This window comes from Netta rufina, assembly GCF_964035555.1.
Source record: "Netta rufina genome assembly, chromosome: 10".
NCBI classification, from domain to species: domain Eukaryota; kingdom Metazoa; phylum Chordata; class Aves; order Anseriformes; family Anatidae; genus Netta; species Netta rufina.
This window is the reverse complement of record NC_140133.1, coordinates 11,974,683-11,996,793: the sequence shown is the minus strand read 5'-3', so window position 1 is coordinate 11,996,793 and position 22,111 is coordinate 11,974,683. Positions and strand designations below refer to the sequence as shown.

Here is a 22,111-nt window from a genome sequence, read left to right as displayed (position 1 = left end):
TGCCCGAGGTGCCCGCAGGCAGCGCGCAGACGTGGCTCACACCCGGGGCCGGCAGCACGGCGAGAGTCACCCCCGCCTTACTCACCCTGTGGCGGGGCAGAAATCCCCAAAATCCCATCCCACAGCCCCGTGACTGCCGGCAGCGGGCGGCCAGCCAAAGAGCCCCGCCTGCCTTCACTCCAACAGCACCCCGATGCCATTTTTCCCCCCTGGAATAACCGTGTCCCCTCCCCAAACGCCATCTGCGGCGGTCCCCAGCTCCACGACCCCTCCAGTGGGGGACAGAGGGGACAGAGGGGACAGCTGTGGGGCACAGCAGGTGCTGCCCGGCAGCCTCCCAGCCGCTCCTGCTGGCAGCGGGGCCGCGGGGCAGGAGGGCTCACGGGGTTTTTTCGGGGGACAAAGGCAGGCTCTGTGCGCACGCGGCAGCCTGGCCAAACGCTGGGCACGGGAGCTGCCATCCAAGGCAAATCCAGACGCAGCCGGGACCCTGCCCTGACCTCACCCCGACCCAGACGCTGCGCCGGGCAGCCCTGGGGGCAGGATATTAGGGCTGAGCACCCCAAAGGATGGTTCCCCTAAAATTGGGGTCTCTGGCACCCCCAGCTTTGCTCCGCAGGGCACCCAGAGCTCAGCCTGCGCCCTCAGCAACCTGCGAGTGGCTCTGACGGTGCCAAAAAAAATGAGAAGAGCTAGGAAAAAAAAATGAGAGAAGGGGAAAGCAACAAATCTCCCATGTAAAAGGCAGCTGCCACGCTCTCCTCGAGATAAATAAGGGACAGGGGACGTAACGCTGTCCCTGTGGCTTCGTGAATCCTCCTCCCACCGGCTCCTTCCTCCGTCCCCATCCTTCATGCTGGCACAGGTTTCTGAAATCCCCAGCGGGGAATTTCAGAAGGAATCCCTGGTGTCCCTCGGCCCCATGGATCGGTGGGGCAGGGAGGACGAGCTGCCTCCTCAGCTCCCCCTGCTCAGCCTGGCGCCGGGGAGGAGGAGGAGGAGGAGAGGCAGGGGACGTGGGGCAGGGGGAGCACCGCCAGCCCGGCTGGGGATGTAGGTCCTCCACTCCGGGAGGTGGCTCGGGGCCACCCACGGCACCCCGAGGGCACATCTGGGACCAGTTTCCTCCTGGCTGTGCCACGGGGTGACCCCTACACCACAGGCACAGCCCCGCACGGCCATGCAGGGAGCTCAGGACCCAGCACCTCGCGAGCAATGCGGCCAGCCCTGCGTGCCACGGCACCTCAGTGCCCACCCAAAGGGACAGGAGGTGTAAAGCAAGCCCCAAATGGGCCAAAAATCCCAAATCCTCACCAAGGCAGCAGGAGCACAGCTCATCGTCCCCTCGGAGGACAGCACCGCCTGGCACAAACGCCAGCTTCAGACCCTACCTCTCCCATTTCAGCCAGATCCAGGATCTGAGGGGAATGAACGCAGGAACTCTGATCCCAAAAAGAGCCAAGGGGAGCAGTGAGGCTCCATCCTGCCCCCTCCACACAACACAGCACTGCCACCCCGGCTGGAGCTTCCCCCAACAGCAGCACCAGCCCCAAGCCACCAGCACCCACCTCCCGGGCCCTTTCCAGGTCAACAACCAAGCACCACGGACACGGGGAGGCAGAGCCTGCCCCATCACGGCTACGGGGCCAGCCAGCAGCCCTGGGAGACAACGGGTGGGCTCTGACCCGCCAGCAGCCAAACACTCAATCCCCTTACATTACACCCCTCCGACACAGAGGTTTTGTGCATTTTTTTGGCAGAGAACGACAACGGGGACACACACTCCCCAAATCACACCAAATCACACCAGGGGAGGCACAGAAACGCCCCCAGCAGCACGGCACCAGCCCCGCCAGCTCCATCCCTACCTTTTTGATCTTCCCACTCCGCGTGCCCGCGAAGACGACGGTCTGGCCCCTGTAGTCGTAGGCAGCCACCGAGGTCATCCCGTCCTCCTTGTCCACGAACAGCGGCGTCCCCTCGATGGTGACGGTCCCGCCCAGCGGCTGGTTAAAATCCTGCCCGCAGAAATTGTCGTCGATCTGCAGGGGCTGCAGGAAGGAAAGAGGGGAGAGGTGAGCTCTGGTGAGAGCCAGGGACAAGGAGGGATCACCCCGACCTCCCACCCCACGGGAGGATGGAGCCGAGGAGGTGACGTTTTCCCATCTCCAGCTGGCAGCGAGACACCTCGCTCCGGGATGTGGTTTGGGGAGGAGGCCCGGAGAGGCAGCCTGCTCAGGCCAGGGGGTTTTCTGCTCTACGAGGTTTCTTCTGTAACTCAGAATTCAAAGGGGAGAGGTTTTTGGCAAGCAACCACCTCCAAATGCATGCCAGTCCCCAAGGGGTTGAGATCCCTGTGCATGTAACATGGGGAACGCCGTGCGCTGCGCACCCACACCCGGCAGCTCCAGCTGCAAACAACATCCCCGCCATTTCCACCCCAAACAGGGACAACAACAGCCCAAAAACCAGAGGCCAGCACAGCCCTGAGCATCCACAACCCTCAAGGAAAAGCCACGGGGCTGTTGAACAAGGACGTGGCCACGCCGTCACCCCCCGGGCTCGCTCCACCGACCCAAAGCCAGCGGTGCCGCTCCCGGCTGCGGTGCCACCAGCGCCGTGCCAGCCCTGCTGCAGCTGAGCCATGGGAACGGCTCCAGCCGGCCACGCTCAGCCCCCGAAGTGGTGTGGAAACGGGGTTTTGCTGGCTCAGTTCTTTAACTTCTGTTTTTGTGGGGTGCCTGAGCTGGGATGTGAGCGCAGACCGACTGCCTTCCGCGCCCGGCCCCTGCTCAGCCTTCCCTAAACTGGGCAACATTCGGGTGCAGCCAGGCAGGGGAGATTCCCAAAATCAAGAATGAGGGGCACCGCGCTCTTCCCTGTCCAGAAGGATGTGGGAAGGGGAATCTGCAGCTCTCCAGCCCGTCGGCCTCACTGGGGACCCTTCTGCAGTGCCAGGTGCACGCTGCAGAAGAGCGGCTCCGAGCAAGTTCCCTTCCCAGCAACGCTGGGCTGACTCTGAGGACCTCTGTCAGACCTCGTGCCTCTTCCTCCTGCCTTGCACCGGCCACAAACCTCCCGGCTGCACCCCAGGAGGGCCTGGACGGCCACATCCCCGTGGCACTGACACCCAAAAACCCCCTCTTCAGACGAGACACGAGGAACGCACCCCTCGGTCCCGCCGGCCTCGAGCAAGCCGGAGCCCGGCGAGCAGCAGCAGAGGGGCCAACACGACCCCGAGCACAACCCATGAAGGGATTTGAGCCCCACCAAAGGGATTTGAGCCCCGGCAGCCCCCGGCAGCCCAGGCAATTCCCGTTCCCTCCGCACTCCAATTTGCAGCTTCCCCAACCTCATCAGCTGCTGAATATGCAAGAGGATAAATGTTGATGGTGTTTACTCCTCTCTGCTTTGTCTCAACAAACTCTCTGGGAAACGACAAATACAGCTGCACTCCAGGGCCGCAAGGAGCACCCGCCCGCCACCGAGATGCCGCCACCACCTCGATAAATAATTACACCGACAATTAGCTCATTAACAGCAAGCTGCCTCGTTAGGGAAGCACAGGCAGGCACCGCGGCGGCGAGGTCGGGCCGAGCGGGCGCAGCGAGGGCTGGGGCACCCCCGGCACCACCGCGGCCACCCCCAGGACCCCACGAGGCAGCCTCCTCCCCTCCTCCGGCACAGGGCCGGGGCACAAAGCTCCCATTTTCCCCAGAAACCCACCCAAAAGAGGCAGGACAGGGCGCAGACAGAGCCAGCCAGGAGCCGTCTGTCTCCACGACCCGCCTTGTCTCGTCGCCTCTCTTCAGGCCCACTTAGGGAGGCAATGAGGGAGCAGAGGCGAGCTCGTGCTGCTCAGCGTTATTAATTGGCTGGTAATTGGGCACTTAATGGCAGCACACGCACCCCTGGCCTCCCACACCCTTCACCCACCTGCTGGGGAAGCACCGAGGGACGAGCACCCCAAAGCTCCGGGGCTGGGGGAAGCAGCAGGCAGCAGCAGGGCTCCTCACCCCAAATTTCGTTTCAGCCTCCCAGCCGAGCTCCGGAGGGCGATGCCCACGGCGTGCTGGCACAGCTCGTCCCCAGCCCTCAGAGCACTCCCACTGCCGTGCTGAAGCACCAAGGGCCGGGCTTCCACCTCCCGGGAGCCTTCAAGCCATAAATCCTGAGCAGGAGCAGGAGGAGAGCTCCTGGGACGTCTTCCACACAGACCGGGCGTAAATCCCGAGCAAGCCCTGACCTAGCAATTCCGTCCTGCCTCCTCACGGAGCCCACCATGCCCTTGGTTTTCTGGCCAGCATCCATCACCGTGAGATCCTTCAGCTGCCCCAGAGGTGCTGCAGTGGATGCGGGGCAGGGAGCCCCCCGCCGGGACGTGGTGACACGCTCTGCACCACCCCTCTGGCTGCCTCCCAGCGCGGCGAGGGGCTCCAGCCCTGCTGAGCTGTGCTTGGCGGGCAGAGCAGGAGGGGGACACAAAGGAGGGGAGCACCAGGACCTTGGCACGGTGCAGAGCAAGGGCAGCACCACACAGCCCTGCTCCGCTCTTCCTCAGGGGCTCTGAGCCCCCAGGAGGCAGCTGCCAGCACCCTGCACGTTTTTCCCCCCCCAAGGGCTGGGGGTTGCTTCGAGCACTCACGAGGAATGGTGACAAAGAGGGAACGATGTCCCCAAATGGGGAATGTTCCAGCTAGATCCCAAATCCTCCATGGCCAGGACGTTCCCTCCAGCTGAGCAACCGTGGTGTGAGGTTGGAAAACCCAAGGTCACCGCACGTGTAACCACAGCACCGCGGCCAAGCCCTCGCTGTCCCCGTGGCACAGCACCAGCTGCCGGGCCAGCACTGCCCTCCCCATCCCAGCACCTTCCCCTGGTGGGATGCAAGAACTTTTTTTCCTGGTTTCCCTGCAAAAACCCAGCTTTTGCAGCTGAGGCGCGCGGAGAAGCCGCCGAGCACCCAGCGGTGCCACAAACAGCCTCGATCCCCCCAGCAGGGAAAATAGAGCAGAAAATAAAACCCGTGGGGACACAGCCTGCCCAGCCTCAAATGGGGCATGGGGGGGAAACGCCAGGCAGAGCCCCCTCCCCAAACACAGGGGGAGAGGAGCTGGAAGTGCCCGGGGAGGAAGCAGCCGGCATCTCCTGCGCCTGAGCCAGCAGCTGTGCGCCCCACCAGGCAGCAGTGTAACGATTTCATCATTTTCCACCAAAATTGAATTAGTTCAAAGCCAAAATCTGATTTGCGAGCCCAGCGCTCTTGACAGCAAACCCTTTACTTTGTCAGGCAGCTGTTAGCTGGCTCCTCCGGCGCGGCAGGGAAGGAAGGCTGGGCTGCTCCGCGGGCACCCCCGGCAGCAGGGCTGACCCCAAAACCCAGGGCACGGTGGGCTCCGTGCCCACGCCCTCCCCTCCTGCCTCCTCTCGCCTGGAGAAAATCAATCCAGCGCCTGCACCCTGCTTGCTGTTTGGCGACGTGCCCCCCGAGCACACTCAGGGAGCAGGGAGGTGGTGAGCAGGAGGGAACCAAAGCCCCCAAAGGGACCCCAAGAGGGCAGGGAGCTGGCTGCTGGCTCTGCCCCGCAGCCTGGGACAAGCACAGCCAGGTGCTGGCACTGCGGGAGCGGGAAGAAAAAGGAGCCAGGAGCTCCTGGATCCCCTCTCCTCCTACCTGCACACCACGGGACCTGCTGGGAGCACCGACCTGTCCGCCCCCTTCCCCACACCTCCTGCCCCTACAGCTCTGCCAGCCCCCCCGGTTCACACACACCACCTGCAAGGCTCCCCCCAGCACAGACGCAGCAGACAAACCTCTGTCCCTCCGAGAAACCAGGTCCTGCCCCTCCAAACCAGCTCCCCTTCTACTCCTGCACCCCGCAGGGGCACCAGCACCCCGTGCCAGCATGCAGCCCCAGCTCGGGGCCAGCCGCTCTGGGCAGACACTGATTCAGCCCCAGCCCAGACGCAGCCTTCCCACACCAAAGCCGCAGTCTCCACGAGGAATGTGACCCAGCAAGCCGAGTGCTCGGCCCCAGCCGTGCCAGGGCCCCCGAGCGAGCACGGATCCTCCCCCCGGAGGGGCACGAGGCAGGGCAGGTAACCGGGACGGGGCCCAGGGCACAGCCAGCAGCCAAAAACCGAGCGCCAACTCACCGAGTTGATGCAGCCCAGCTCCTTGTTCAAGAGCCAGGGCAGCGAGAGCTTCCCTTCCCCTCTGTAGCACGACTGGATGCGCTCCTTGATCTTATCCTTGATCTTCTTCAACGTGAAGAGGCAGAGCACAGACTCCTTGGGAGGCTTCACCCTGTTTTTCTGGCCCTGGGAGAAGATGGTGAAGAGGATATCCTCCTGCTCCGAGATGCCCAGGTACTTGGCCAGAGCCTTGCCAGGCTTGGTGAGGTACGCGTCCTGGATCAGGCGGTACTCGATGCCGTCCTGCACGCAGCCGATGGGGAACTCCACGTAGGAGTAGAACTTGGGGTCGTCCACGCAGAGGCGGACGATCTTGGAGGTGAAGAACTGCTCCCCGGTGGAGTCGGGCGAGGTGAGCTGGGTGTCCAGCTGCAGGGTCAGGTAGTACACGAACTGCTCGCTGCTGAAGCTGTAGATGTAGTAGATGTCGAAGGTGGGGAACTTGGAGAGCGTGTCCGAGGGGATCTTCAGCTGGGACGAGACGAACTCGTCCTGGTAGACGAAGCCGAACATCTCCGCGTTCTCCTCGTTGGCCATCAGCTTGCGGCTGGACAGCGTGGGGAAGTACTCCGACTTGCCGTCGATGGGCGTCCCGATGAAGAGCTTGTTCTGCCCGTTCAGCACCTCGATGATGACCCCGGACATGGTCCCGGACTCGTTGACGCTGGAGAGGTAGTGCTCCTTGCGGTGGTGGGGCTCGCCCAGCTTGAAGAGGTCGTCCAGCCGCAGGAACTGGCAGATCCCCTGCGAGGCGCTGCCGCAGGCGATGAGCCGGTTCCCCGAGTAGTCCACCAGCAGCAGCTTGTTCACGTTGTTGGTGGTGACCAGGCCGTGCGGGCACGACTGGACGCTGGGCGGGGGGTAACACTTCTCGTTGTCCTCCACCGGCCCCGTCACGTGCGTCCGCAGGAGGGTGAGGTTGTTGGAGAGCTTGTAGATCCGATTGACGGCCCCCACGTACACCTCCCCGGTCTTGTTGTGGACCACCAGGTGCGTCAAGCTCCAGTCTGAAACCGGGAAAGTCCGAAAGGGAGGCTTGGGGCTGCCTTCCGCCAGCGGTAGCCAGGTGCTCCCCAAAAGCAGCAGGGTCCAGAGGTGGAGGGGCGAGCGGGGCTTGAGCCAAAGGAGCCGCATGGCGGCGGCGCCGCGGCCGGCCGAGGCCATGCCCCCAAAGCCCGGCCGCAAAATAAATAGAAACAAACCCAAACGAAGGGGGTGAGGGAAGGAAGAGGAGCTAACGGGACACAGTCTCCTCTGCTTCCTCCGCGCTCGGCGTTCAGGGCATCACGGGCACCGCCGCTCTGGTCAGCCCTAGAGGGGAAAAGGAGAACACCGGGGTTAGGAGGCTTCCCTGCAGCCGTACCGAGCCTGCTCCACCCCACCCCGCAAGGCTTTGCTGCTTCACACCCTGCTAGCAGGCAGCGGAATATAAACCACCCCCCCTCCTCCCATCCCAGAGGAAAACCAGCAGGGACCCCAAGTGCCAGGACCCTCAGGATGCCGAAACCTCCCCACGCTGCTCCACACCACAAATCCCTCCCCGTGAGCAGCCACGTGCTTCATTCTCCCCAGCCCGGCCCCAGCCACAAGCCTTGCCATCCGGGGAGCCCCAAAACCCCCAGAGAGGGGCCAGCCCCTGCCTCCCCTCGCTGAGCCCCCTCAGGAGGCGCGGTGGCCGCACGCCTGCGGCACAGCAAAGCAGAGCAGGGCGGACACGTCCCCGGCAGGCAGCGGCCTCGCGATGCGCTCCGGCACACCTCCCGCATACAAATGGCCCGGCGGGGCGTAGCTGGCCCCAACCTGCTCCTAAATCTCCCCCAGCATCCACCAGGGACCGGCCGCTAACGAGCCACGAGCGTGGCGGCGCGCAGCCCTGCACCGTTCCACGTGAAAAAAAAAATCAGGGTTTGCTCCCAGCTCGTGAGCACAAAGGGAAAACGGCCCCATTGTCGGGCTGGGGGTGTCCTTGGTGCCTGGCTGAGCGAGAAATATCTCCGAAATATCCAGCCCCCTCCCAGCCTGGCCCCCAGTGGAACTGGCTGCTGGCACGCCGCGCGCCGAGAGGACACTGCTGTTATAGAGGCGAGGCAAATGGGGTGGGGAGAGGCAGAGGAAAAAGCACGGCTTTTGTGAATGAAGACGGACACAAATGGCACCAATTTACTACTCAAGCAGCGTGTGACCGAGCCTGCGGAGGGGAGCTGGGACTCGAGCCCAGGCGGGCTGCGTCCTCCCGGCACGGGGCTCCCCCATCGCCCGGACGGGGTGCAGGAGGCACAGCCCGAGCCCCTGCCCGGAGGAGGATCTCCAAATCGCCTTTTAAAGGAGCTGGGAGCGCGGGGAGCCCTGGCACGCTGCCTGCCAGCCCTGCCACCTGCCTGCCTGACAAAGCCCAGGAGGGCTGCGGGCAGGGGGAGCTGGGGGGAGCGAGAAGGCAGAGCGCAGAGTGGGCTCCGAAATGCGGGGCTGCCATCAGGAGCTGCGGGGAGCATGGGGAGCTCTGCATCTCCCCACGTGCTCCGTGCAGCCTCAGCTCCCTGCTTTATCTGGTGACGGGGCACAGCTCCCCCTCAGCAAGCAGCCCGGACACCTCGCTGTGAAGCTCCCCGGCCGGGAAGTGAGCTCAGCCCTTTGTTTCCCAGCCCAGCCTGGCCGATAAGACGCTCCAAAAGCGGGCGGAGGAAAGCCTCCCCCTCCTTATCGCCCGTCTCTGACTCAGCTCGTGCGGGGAAGAACCCGCTCGGGGCCCAGCACGACAGCAGGATGCCCGGCAGGGAGTGGCACAGGTAGGAACCATGGCCGCAGTGCCAGGACCTGTGTCATCGGAGGGCAGGCGGCACCGCGCCAGCGGCAGCGCACGCGATAGCAGCAGGGGCTGGCAGCAACCGCTCTGCTGGCTCCTCCATGCCCCCAGGCAGGTCCCTGCACCGCTTCCAAATCCCCTTTGTGGACGTGCCCAGCTCCCAAAGCGCTCCGTTCCCGCTCCGAAAGCTCTCCAGCTCCGAAAGCTCTCCGTTCCTGCAGCGCTCCCAGCGCCTCCCTCCTCCCCAGGCAGCAGCCTCCGAGGCTATAGCCTCGAGGGAGGTTTGGGCAACGCCGGGTGAGCACCTCGGAGGCTAAGCCAGCTCTGCGGGTGTGGAGCGAACGGGAACATGGAGCCACCGGCCCTGGGAGTGACTCACGTGGTCCAAAGCTCACAGCCCTGCGGTGCTGTGTCAGGGCAAGAGGCTCCCGGCAGGGAGCGCGCGCCCACACCCCAGGGCACGGCGTGCCGGGACAGAGCTGTCCCTCCTGGGGAAGAGGTGACAGGAGGCAGCCCCACCGCCCAGCACCTTCGTTTTAGGAACTTTATCAGCAAGGCCACAACCACAAGCCCAGCAGAGCGGCGCCCGCCAGCCCCTAACCGCACCGCGGGGCGCAGGATGCGGCCACGCCGCCGGCACGGAGCTGCTGCTTGGGGCAGGAGGCGGCGAGCAGCTCGGTTTCCTCCGGGGCTGTGGGGTGCCAGGGGAAGGTTCCTGCCCACCGGAGCAGCCGGGGCCTCCCTCGCCCAGCTGGCGGCGCCCAGCAGCCAGGCACAGCACCCTGCGCCGTGCCCTGCGCCAACAGCACGGGGTTTGTGCTCGTCGTGGGGCCCTGCAGCTCTCCTCGCGGTGCGGATGGGGTAGGAGGAGTAACAGCGGGGCCGGCTTCCTGGGTGCTTGACGTGGGTGTCCCCACACTGCGCCGCCCTTTGTCCCGAAATTTCTTTTTGTGCCCACGGCTTTCCCTTCTCCTCCGAGCAAGGGGGAGCTCCTGGGGGCACCGCGCTCGCCCCAGCAGGGTGCAGCACCACACCAAGCACCCCCTGCAGCACCCAAACGGCTCCCTGCTTCCAGCAGTGATTTCTGCAATTCATCCAGCCCGGCAGAGACCCTCTGCACCCCATTACAGGGCTGGCAGCCCCAGTGCAACACCGCAGCAGTAGAAGGACAGGAGCCAAGGGCGACAGGAGGTGCGGGTGCCCCAAACCAAACACACCCCGGCACAACCGCTTCTCCGTCTGCACCGACACCAGGAGAGGAACAACACCCCGGGCTCTGTCACAGGATTTCCATCTATCCAAAACCCGACTTAGGCACCAGCAGCACGCGGCCAGGAGGAAGAGGAGCGGGGACAGGCGGTGGAGGTGGCGTGGGAACCCCAAACCCCTGCGCTGCTCCGCAGGGACGGGCAAGCGGGACGGGGAAGTCGTTTTCTCAGCACATGTCCAATTATTCATTGCTTCTATTTTCGGGAGCGGGTACATGTGCCAGAGGTCAGGCTGCTGTGACAAATCAGGGCTAGAAAGCCCAACAGGAGATTCCCAAATTAATTTAGGGAACGGTTCCTCGGGAGCTGGAAGGAGAGCAAAGCAAGGGAGAGCTGGGGCGAGCTGCGAGCAGACAGATGACAGTCTGCAGAGCTCCTCGGAGGCTTCTGCTCCTAAATATACGTTTGCAGCAACTTCTCGTCCTAGTGCCCTGACACCAGCAGGGGTTTTGTACAGTAAGACCTGCTTAAAGCAATCGGCGGTGGTTAAAATAAAATAAAAGAGAAACTACAGGAGAGGTGAGCTTGCTTTCTTCTTTTCTATGTTCCCAACAGCATCTTGTCCCAGAAGGGGCTGGGGGATCGCAGTGGGAAGCAAGACCCACCCTCCAAACACAGCCACAGCGGTCCCAAATCGTGGAAACCCCAAGCAGCCAGCAGCTCGCGCACGCACGTGGGGCTTCTCCTCTCTCACACGCACGTAGCAGGAAACCTGCCGTCAGAAACAAAGCTGACAAAGCAACTGCGCACCCGCTAAATCCACCCCGGCCCCTTTCATCCCACGCCGGAAAGGAAATTTGGTAACAGCCTCGCCTCGGCAGCGGCCAGGAGGCCGGTGTGGCTTTAGGTGCTGCTCACACGGGACCCGGCTGCACCGCCTGCAGCCCCGAGCTCACAGGGGCCGTGGGTAAAACACACCTTGAAAGGCAAGGGCTGGGCAGAGCACGAGGACCAGCTCTGCTCGCTCGGGGAGCGAGGCCAGCACACTGCCTGGTGCCAACTACGAAACAGCAGCCCCTGCAGAAATTAACGGGGCCGTGGTCCCGAGCTGGCCCAAGAGCATCCCCTGCAGCAGCAGGGCTGGTGCTGAGCACCCCCTGCAGCCCCCATCGCAGCTCGTGCTGGGAACAGCATCCCTCAGCCCTCAGCCCTCCTCCTCGGGGAGAAGCGGCTCTGCAGGAGCGCTGCAAAACAGGGGCTGGGAGAGAAACCCGACGGGGGGCAAAACCCTCCTGCATCACCCCCGGGAGGGCCGGAGGAATGGGATCCGATGGGTTTTTCTGCGCTCGATCCAAGCCGCTTGCTGCTTTCGGACCGAGGGAACCGGCTCCGTCTTCACCCGCTCGCGCTGCCTCGCTGCCAGTAATTAGCGAAAGGGAGCGAGGGGAGATGCTACGGAGGAGAGAAAAGCCCGCAGGCCACAGGAGAGCCGGTCTCACAATACGCTCGGTGTATTTTTAGGTTCGTCTGCCTGGGAAAAGCCTTGCAACAATGAGAAAAGGCTGGTGGTGTTACCGAGCTGGGAGCTGCGCTACATACGCGATCATCTGCGGCAGGGCTGCCTTAACTCCTTCCTGCTCCTCTCGCAGAGCTCTGGGCCGGGTCCGTCCCCTCCCCGCAGCGCAATCACTTCAGCCACCCAAAGCTGCCTCACCGGCGTTTCTGGGATGGTTTCTCCCAGGTTTCTCCCAGCCCCAATAGCACAAGGCAGAGAGAGGCACGAGGACAGCCTCAGCAGGCCCCACCAGGCACATGTACCCCTTCCAAGGACCCCAGACACAAACCAGCACCTCACACACCTCTCCCAGAGCCCTTCCCGTTCCCCCCACAGCACACGTGGCTATCCAAGAGGCAGACCTGGGCCCTACAAGAGGCCTTCCCCACACAGCCCCGAGCCGGACACGTATTTCCAAGGAGCAGAGTGCCCCCACGCTTCCCTTGAGCTCCACAGGGCCACCAGAAGGCCCTGGTGTCCTGCTTGAACCTGGTTAAACCGCAGCACCTGGAGACCAGGGACCACCACATGCCCCAAAACCCCACACCCAGACCCCCAGTGCAGGCCTGTGGTGGGGCTGCAGCTCCTAAGAGCAGCACCCAGGGCAGCTCAAGGCTTCACATCCCACACCCACGTTCATCTGGTGACCTTCAGACCAGGATCTCCCCTGCCCAAGCACGTAAGGTTTGGGAACAGCCCGGCTCCCCAGGACACCACAGCTTTCCCCAAACCCCACCTGGGAGCTCCTGCTTTGTGCCGACGGAGCAGAGCCGGAGGATTTCTGCTCCCGGCTCCGGGGCTGCTTTAATCCAGCACAAATCCAGGCGGGGCTGAAATTCCTCTTTTTCCACCCGGCCCCGTGCTGCGGTCACGGGGTGAGCCGAGGCGGTGCAGGGCACACACCGCCCTCATGGGTATGGATAAAGCCAGCGGGCACCACAAGGCATCTGCTGGCGGGGAGAGGAGGTTGTCCCAGACAAAACCCATGCTGCAGCCCATTCCCCTCTCCACCCCCGGCCCTCCCAAGACTTTCCTTGCTGCAGGCTGTGCCCCTCACCTTGCTGTGGGGGAAAAACCAGAGGGAAAGGGCCCCGGGCTGGGCACAGAAGCGAGCGGCGCCTGAAAGCGCTCCACCAGCAGCAAGACAAAGAGGGGAAATTCTGCTTTCAGAGGCTGACAGAGGCTTCGCTCACTTACACTACGGGACGAGAGCATCCAATAAAAGCAGTGAGAGGCACAAACGCACACAGGCAAAGGCTGAGTCCGCACCCCACGCTCCTGGGGCGAGCTCAGGGCCAGGGTGCTTCAGGTGGCTTCGGGGGGCTTCAGGTGGCCGGGGAGGGCGAAGCCAGGTCCGAAGCAGCACGCAGCACACCTGGATGTCCCAGGGGATCACCCCTGTGAGGCTCCAGCCGGGATGAAGAGGGGAAGGAGAGGCACCCGGCAGCCCCCAGCCTCCTGCCCAAGCTTGGCAAGCTGTGCGGGGTGGAGAGGGAGAGAGGTGCTGCCAGAAGAGTGCTCGCCCCCTACGAGCCACAGCGGCTGGATGGTGGCCCCGCGGTGACGTCAGGCTGCGGAGGGGCCGGGAGCCGCGTGGCTCCACACCGCGGCACACGGAGCACGGCGGAGAGGCAGGGCAAGGCCCCCAATCCTCAACCCACGAGGCCGTGCCCCCCAGGGTATCCCCCTGTAGGGCCGCGGGCACCGCCGGTGTAGGGGCTGTGAGGAGGGAGAGCCGGTGGCAATCCCAGCCCGGGGCTGCTGAAGGCTCTCGCCGACCCGCGGAGGCCGATCTCTTCGCCTGCCTTCCTGCCTTTCTCCTCCCCCATTTCTTCCCGATGACATCAGCCTGAAAAGCAGGTTCTCCCCTGCCGACCAGCCCATCGGACAGCTCCATGTCCCCACCACTGTCCCGCTGGAAGGGGTGAAGCCCCCCACGGACCCCCTGCCGCGGTGAAAGCCCCCCAGGTCCCGGAGGGGGAGGACCCCGAGCGAGCACGGGGCAGCTCTGCTCCCCTGGCTCCCTGCAGGACGCGGCCGGTCCGGGAGCAGGACGGAGCCCCCCAGGACCCTCCAACCCCTCCAACCACCCAGCAACACCTCCCGAGGGCCGCAGAGCTGGATCGGGACCAACCGGGAACACAGGGCCCTGCGAAACATCCTGCGCACCAGCCGAGCCGCGAGCTTATTTTTAAACTCCTAAAATATTTTTGGGTTTTCCTCTTCCCTTGTCGAAGCTCACGGTCTGCACAGGAAGAGTGAAACAACTGCCTGTATACACAGCGCGGCCGCGCACACAAAGCAAACAACTTATTGCCACTGCAATTACCTCCGATGTTATCTGCGGCTCCGACAGAGTCGGCGTTCGCTGAAGGAAATGTGGCTTTCGCATCGCCCCGTGCCACCGCCAGCGGGAGGCGATCCCTCCTGCCGGCCCCAAAAGGGGACCCGGTGCCCGTGCCCAGGGAGGGCAGCGAGTGCAGGGGGCAGAAGGCAGCGAGCACCCGGGCACGGGGCTGCAGCGTGCAGGAGATCTCTCCCCTCCAGCCCGGCTGGTGTCTGCCTCTCCCCTCGCAGGGGATTTCGTTCTGCAAAGGCTCGAATATTTTGGCAGGCACGGAAAGCGGAGGGGCTCGGAGAGCTGCTGCCCTCACACCGCCACCGCGAGGCCCGCCTGGAGCAGGGCCAGAGGCCCCGCACGGCCGAGGATCAGTGCCCCGGACACGAAAAAACGCCAGGGATCCCAGAAAGCCTGAAGCCTGGAGCCGGTTCAGGCGGCGAGGAATCCGAGCTGACTTCCTGCTAATGGCATGAAAACAAGGCTCCTCCTAACCCCTCGCACGCCGGACCGCAGCCCTGCTCCGGCGAACTCCGAAGCGAGCATGAATCACTCCACATTTATCAGCTCAAAACACCCGAGCAATTAACGAGATTTTTTTTTCCCCCCCTCCAGTATAATTATATACGTTTTAATGCAATTACCACCCCTGTATTTTGTACATTAAACAGTAGGCAACCAAAAGGAAGAGAGAGACTTCATTTTCCTTGGCTTAGCCTTTCTGAAAATACCGGTGGATTGCAGAGCAGCCCCGGCAGAAGGGTTTATCTTCACGGGAGAAAAGAGGGGGAGTGGATGGAAAACGGGAAGGGGTGGGAGGGATCCCCTGCAGGGAAAGCAGGAATCGCAGCACCCATCCCCGCTGCCCTCCACCGCTCGTACCTCCATGGGGAAACGGCCCCGATGCCACCGGCAGGGCTCGGACCCGGCCTCAGCTTCCTAAAATCCACCTGGCCGTGGGTTACCCAACCTCCAGAACCGGGGTCAACAGCCAGATTAAAGCTCCCGGGCAGCAGCACGGACAGCAAAGCGCGGTTAAACCGCCCAAATTGGATTACGAGCGCTCCGGGTCTCGGTGCCAAGTTGGCCGGCGGGCTGCGGGAGGAGAAGGGAGGCAGGCGTGGGCACCCAGAACCCCGGGGTGAGCAGCGGGGAGGCAGAGGGAAGAACGGGGAAGGGCCGAGGCTGCTGCTCAGCACCAGTGGACGTGGAGGAGATGTCCTCTGCCCAGCAGGTCCTGCAGAGCCCAGCTGAAGCATGCTCACCCAGGCACTTTCTCCCAGAGGTTAAAAAACTTGGCACGGAGACCAACACGTGGGGCAGGGGGGAGCTCAGCTGCACGGCAAAGCCCTGGCCTCGCGCCCGCACGGACATAGGGGTGACCCAAAATATCCCCCTCGTGCCACGCAAGGAGAGCTGAGGGCAGAAAGGAGCAAAAAGGTTTGTGTTCCTGCACCGGCCGCACAACCCGGACGTGAAGTTCACACACTTGAACATCTTGACACACAGGCCGCAAGGAGGAGGCTTGCCAAGCCCTGGCTAAAGGGAAAAATAAACTCCGAGATGTTTCTAATTCAGGGTTTGAAATGGTGGCTTCCACCTGGAACAAAGGCTGGAGGCAGCCGCGGGATGCTCGGGCAAGGCACAGAGGGAGGCACCGCCCGGCTCCCGGCTGCGCTCCGGCAGGTCGAAGGCACACGTTTGGGCTGCCAACACACCAAAAAACGGGGAAAACGAGCCACATCTGCCCGTGGCTGGCACGAAAACCAAGCCTGAGCTTCTCCCTTGAGACGTTTGCTCAAAGCTGGCTTGCAAGCACAGCCCGGGAAGGCGCTGGGGTACCTGCCTGTGCTTCCCTGCTGCGCCCTTCCCCGGGGCTGAGCTGGGGCACGGCCAGAGCCGCGTGCCACCGACGGTGCCGGAGCCCACGTGTGCCCTGCACAAAGCCACGGCTGCAGCGGGAGGCTCCCGCAGCACGGCCCTGAGCGTGTCGGGGGCTGCAGCCAGCCAAGGAGGGGGTTGTCTCCAGCCCCAAGTCAAACCGGCCGCCCCGGCACTGACGCAAACGCTCGCTCCTCCCGGCTTCACGCGGCGTCACGGCGCTCAGCGCCCCGCCGGGAGAAGGGCCCACGGCCACGGGAGGGAAGGGACCGGGGCCACGAGGAGCCACGCTCACCCATCCCCAGCCGTGCCCAGCCACGGGGCCGCTCACCAGCCAAAACCCAGCCAGGAGCACCTGGATCTCTTCTGTACGGCACCGCCGGTGCCTAACGACGCAATTTGGAGACGTAATTTGGAGACATCAGCAAACCACAGGGCAGCAGCTCGAGGTCTCCACGAATATAACCCCACCAGCCCCAGTCCCAAGCCCACACAAACCTGGAACCTGCGGGCAGCAAGGGAAGGACCCAGCACTGGGCTGACCCGTGCCCCCTTCCCACAGCACGGAGGGATTGCAGCACCTCTGCCCCCTCCCCTCCTTCCCCCGACACACCAGGGGTGCCAAAGCTGTCCCCCAGGGTGCCGAAGCTGTCACCGGGGGAGCCTTCATGCAGACAAAGCCTGGTGGGACCCAGCGGCAGCCGGATCCTGCAGGCACAGCTCCCCAGCTCGCAGGCAGCCCGGCGGCACGAGCGCTGCAGCACCGGGCTCCTCCGCCCAGGAATTCCCAGCTCGGGGCCGAGCGAAGCTCTCGCCGGCGGATAACGCTTCCAGCCAGCCGAGCAGCAACAAAGGCCCTGACCCGCAGCGAGCCCAGAGAATAAACAGGCACAACTTTCCCCCGTTAAGCCCGATCCGATGGCCGGATCCTTCCCCTTCAAGCACGGGGTGGGGAAGGCGCAGCACGGCCACGGAGCCCAGCTGCCAGGCACCACACTGACGCACCGGGAGCGGGGCTGGGGCCGGCCCCGAGCTCTGCCGGCGCTGCGGCGGGGAGGAGGGGAGGCAGCCACGGCACACGGCACGGCACGGCTCTTACTGCCCTCTGCCATTTCAGCCTCTCGCCAGCCAGCCCCAGCCCCGCCGGAGTTCGGAGGAGTTTGGGTTCGTGCCGCAGGGCCCGCTGCCTTGGGCGGGAGAAGCGTTTTTGGGTCTGCGGGTGGAGGCGAGGGCTGCCTGCCCTAGCTGCATGCGCAGCCCCAGCGCGCACCGAGGCTGATCGCCGTGCTCCGCTCCAAACCTTACACATCCGTAAAAAAAAAAATAATAAAATAATAAAAAAAAAAAAGCAAAGCCAAGAGGGGAAAGTTGAGGCCCTCCAGGCTATCCGTGCTCGCTGCACAAGAGCTCCGGTACCGGCACCGCCGCGCTCCCAAACCCAACGCCCTCAAAACTTTGATTTTCCGAGCTGCACCACAAAGCCCAGCCGCCGAACGTGCACCGAGCACACCGAGCATCCACCCGCAGCCCCGTCGGGGAAGCGAGCCCCTCAGAGCGGGATGCCCCCGGTGTCCCTGCATCCCCCCGAGCACGGAGCCGGACCCCGAAATTCCTCGGCACCCGCACAGCCACGGCCACCTCCGGCACGCACCCGCGCCCCGCGAGCAGCAGCAGCAGCAGCCGCCGCCTCCCCTCCTCGCAGCCACTTCGGAAATTATCTGCACATCATCCGAGAAGCTCCTGCCCCGCCGCTCCTCCACGTTTCTACCGCATTTCGGCCGCCGGTGCGTTGAGCCAGAGCCATGGAGCCGCCGGCTTTGCCCACTGAGCGGATACAAAAGACCCTGAGATTGTTCAGGAAGCAATTAGCCGCTGCTCGGAGGAAAATGGTGTTTTCAAATGGATAACCTTTGATGTAGTCAATAGCTTCGTCTCCTCCTTTCCTCCTTTTTTTTTTTTTTTTTCTTTTTTTTTTTTTTTTTTTCGGCCTCGCACAAAAGAAAGAGGAGGGGGGGAAAAAATGAAATGAAACCAATAAAAAAATAATAATAAAAAAATCCCAAAGAAAGGCTGGGAATTGGCTCCGCCACAGCCCTCTTGCTCGGCGGAGAGGGATCTGGCGGCGAGGCGGGGGAAGGCAGCCCGACAATGCAGCTCAGCCGGCCAACTTTTCTCCCCTCCGCGTCCCGCAGCCCGCACGGAGCACCATGAATATTCAATCCCAGCCTCGCCAGGTCCCGCTTTTGTCTCGTCCTCCCCGAAACCCGGCCGGGCTGGGGAAGGAGGGGAGGGGGGGGGGAGCGCACAAGCGAGGTCCCTGCCTGCCCTCCCCTCCCTTCCCCTCGCCATCCCTCTCCTCCTTACCCGGTGACCTTCATGTTAAAGCCCTGCTTACACCCCAGCCCCCCCCCCCCGCCCTCCCCTTAACGCTTCCATAGGGGCAGCTCTCAGCTCTCACAGGCTGGGATTTGGGTTTTTTTTTTTAGGGGATTTTCTCGCAGCGCAGCGCCGGGGGGGGGACACACCGCGGGCAGCCTCCCGTGGGCACCGCCACGGAGGGGAGCGGGGACGGCGGTGGCAGCCCCCGGGGGGGGGCTCTGCCCCCTGACCGGGGTGTGGAGGGAACCACCCGGCCCCCCCCGACACCCCCAGGCTTTGGGGACCCCAAAAAGCCCGAGCCCAGCCCCCCAAAACCCGGCTGTAAGGGAAGGGGGGGGGGGGGGGGCTCCGACCCCTGCCGGCCCCGCGGGGCGCAATGCGGGGCTGGGAGGGGGGGGGGGGGGAGCCGCACCCCCTCCCCATTTCGCTTTAAAATAAAAAATAAAAAATACAAAAATAAAAATGAGGGGGGTTGCGGAAAGCCTGACTTCACCCCCAAAATAATAATAAATCAAATTAAAAAACGAAGAGGAAAGTTGCCAGCCGCGTTACTCACGCCTCGGGTCCCCGCTGGCTTCAGCCCCGCCGCCAGCCATAACCGCATTCCAGCCGGGGCCCTCCTCCTCCTCCTCCTCCTTCACCTCCTCCTCCTCCTTCTTCCTCCTCTCCTCCTCCTCCTCCTGCTGCTGCCGCTCCTGCTGCCCGCCGCCCTCCCTCCTGCCTCCCTCCGCCGCCGCCGCTGCCCCGCATGAATGGGCCGGCGGCGCGGGGCCCCGACGGAACGCCGCGCGCGCGCGCCCCCGCCGCCGCGCGCGCGCACGCGCACGGCCGCGCCCCCGCCGCCGCTGCCGCTGCCACCGCCGGGACCGGGGCCGCGGCCGGGGAAAGGGGCGGCGGCGGCGGCGGTGGCGGCGGCGTCGCCTCCAGGGGGCGCCCGCGGAGCTCCGCGGGGACGGGCGCGGCCCCCGCCCCGCTGCTGAGTCTTAAAAGGGCGATGGAGGGGAGGGGACGGGGGGCTGGGGGGAAGGGGGTGGGCGAGGGGGGTGGTCGAGGGGTCTTCAAGGGGGGTAGGGGGGCGCCGCCGCCGCCGCCGCCGCCGCCGCCCCGTGGTTTGGGGTTGTTGCTGGTGGGGGTGCTGCGCCCCGGTGTGGGGTGGTGGCCCCTTGTGTATGGAGTGCACCAGGGCGACAGGCGTGCAGCTGTGTGAAATATGAGGGATAGAATGATTGTGGAAAGCCTTTTGGAGAGGAGGAGGAGGGTTTGGGGGATATCACCCCTGTATGGGGTGGTGGAGGTCGGGGTGGTGCCGCTGTGCCCTCCTGATCCATAGGGACTGCAGGCGGTGGTGCCATGTTATGCCGTGCTGCTGTCTCGGACCCCACATGTGGCCACCCGCATGAGGACAGCCAGGGTGGAGCTGTGGCCCTAAGCATGGATCCCTCACAGACCTATATGCGGCTCCACCACAGCCGTATACACAGCTCCCTCATGGACCTAGACATGGCTCCCTCATGGCCCTACACACAGTTCCCTCATGGACCTAGGCGTGGCGCCTTCACACACCTACACGTGGCTCCATCAGAGACCTAGACACAGCTCCCTCATGGCCCTACACACAGATCCCTCACCGCCCTAGACATGGCTCCCCCACAGCCCTACACACGGCTCCCTCACGTGTATAGGGACACACGGCTCCCTCATGGCCCTACACAAATCCCTCACAGCCCTACACACCGTTCCCTCATGGCCCTACACATAGCCCTACACATGGCTTCCTCACGGCCCTACACACGGCTCCCTTATGTGTGTAGGGACACACAGCTCCCTCACGGCCCTACACACAGCCCTACATATGGCTCCCTGACGGCCTTTCCATGAGGAAGGGCCCGGCGCAGCCTCCCCAGCCCAGCCCAGCCCGGCAGGGGCAGCGGGCGGCCGGGAGCCGCCTCAGCTCAGCTCAGCTCGGCGCAGGGCAGCGCCGCCGGCCCGGCGGCCACCCCGCCGATAACGGCAGGACTTTGTTCCGCAGGGCTGCCAGCTCAGCATCTTCCCGCTGGCACCGCATCCACGCCGCTTACGGCTAAAATCACAAAGGGGAAATAGAGTAAAAGCCATAAAAAAGATGAATGGGTGGTCTGAGTTAATTATTTGTCTTTTTAAAACACGTTTTCGGCGCCAGCCATTTTTATCATCTTCATTATCCCCCTTTCTTCATTTTGCCTTCACGCCAAGCCAGGGCATGGCTGCCCCGTGCCCACGTGCCCCGTCCCCAGCACAGCACCGCCCCGGTGTCCCTGCGTGGGTGCAGAAACCAGTGACCATCCCCCTCTGCTCCTGCATCTCTCAGCTGGGAAGCGACCTTTTTAGAGGCAATCAGAACTAAATAAAGTCCTCATAATCAGGCCTGCACCTCCGCTCCTTTCACCGGTGAGACGCGGGATATAAATGGCATGGAGCCGCTCTCCTGCCAGGAGATGGAGTGGTGGCTCGCTGCAGCATGGGGGCGAATGATGTCCCCCAGCTTGGGGCTTCAATCTTAGTAGCCCTCCAGCCCCCAAAACCCACAGCCCATCGAGGCAGCAGCCTCCAAACCCCGACGGCAGGACAGGTGGGCATCCAGGCGCTAGCGCCATGAGGGCACCAGACACAGCCCAGGCCGCAGCCAGCCAAATCTTCATCTCCACCAAACTGCATCACCAAGACACGCTTTGCCCTTCAGCCTCGTGCACACCGCTGAATTTTGGGAGTAGCCAGCCGTCAGCTCTGCTGCAGTAATGCATATACTCACCTTGTGTGGACATGTAGACATGCTCAGGGAGACCTCAGCCTCCAAAACTGAGCCCGTGTGCTTGCCTCCACCTGTGCTAATGGTTACAAGCAGGTACACAGCTCCTTACCTGGGCTGAAGTAACCGATTCGTGAAGCCATGGAGAACACAAGGCCTCCTTCAGCCAGCAGAGCCCAGGGGCCGCTCTGGCCCTTGGGAGAGGACAACGAAGGAGGGCAGAAGGTTCCTGGTGAACCTCAGGAGCCAGAACAGAGAAGAAAAGTGGACCTTGGAGGCTCCAGCGAGGGTAGGAAGAGAGGATGGGGTGGAGAACGGGTGATTCAGACAAGTACACCAGGCGAGGTGCTCCCTACTTCCAGCCCTCGGCACCAGTTGTGTCTTGTGCAAAGTCCACTTGAAAGCAAAGATGGCATCCCTAGGACTCAGGCCAGAGGTCCCTTCCGACCCGAAGAGAGCCTTCGTCACAGGTTTTCCTTTTGTCTATCTCCCCACCCTGCCCTCGTCAACATCTGTCATGTGGAGGCCAGGAGCTGGGAGCTGTCAGATTCCCCCTGAGACACCGGCGTCGGTGCCTGCCATTCTCCCACCTCTTATTTGTGCACAGGCACACATGGGGCCCAGACTTAAAAGCTTTTGAGACAGAGGAGAAAAGAACAAATCAGCTCACTCTGACGGCAGGGAAGCGGCTGGGGTTTGGATCACTTCCCCCAGATTGAAAGAAGCGGTTCTCTTTTTTTTTTTTTTCCTTTTTTTTCCTTCCCCTCCAAGAGACTAAATTTAGTGAATTCATTTCACATTAAAAACTTGTCAGGTATTCACATCCGAAGAGGCTGCTACTTGGGCCTCTCAGGGGAGTTAGCGAGACAGCGAAACCTCTTAAACGCATAAAGAAGAAGGGAGAGAGATTCAGGCAGGCTCCCACCGCCGCCTGTAAATCCGCTCGCTCCCGGGAGCGTTGCATGGG

At 63.3% G+C, this 22,111-nt stretch overlaps 1 protein-coding gene across 2 annotated transcripts in view; it reads right to left on the bottom strand.

Moving 5' to 3' along the window:
- PLXNA1 (plexin A1) overlaps window positions 1–19,053 on the bottom strand; it is a 102,550-nt gene extending 83,497 nt beyond the window's left edge. For both annotated transcript variants that reach the window (XM_084292756.1, XM_084292757.1), the window contains exons 1-3: window positions 18,916–19,053; window positions 6,157–7,506; window positions 1,869–2,051 (exon numbers count right to left, since the gene is read on the bottom strand). In XM_084292756.1, coding sequence (XP_084148882.1) covers window positions 1,869–2,051; window positions 6,157–7,359 — 1,386 coding nt within the window. In that variant the 5' untranslated portion in view covers window positions 7,360–7,506; window positions 18,916–19,053. The remainder of the gene's footprint in view (window positions 1–1,868; window positions 2,052–6,156; window positions 7,507–18,915) is intronic.
- Window positions 19,054–22,111: the final 3,058 nt, after the last annotated feature.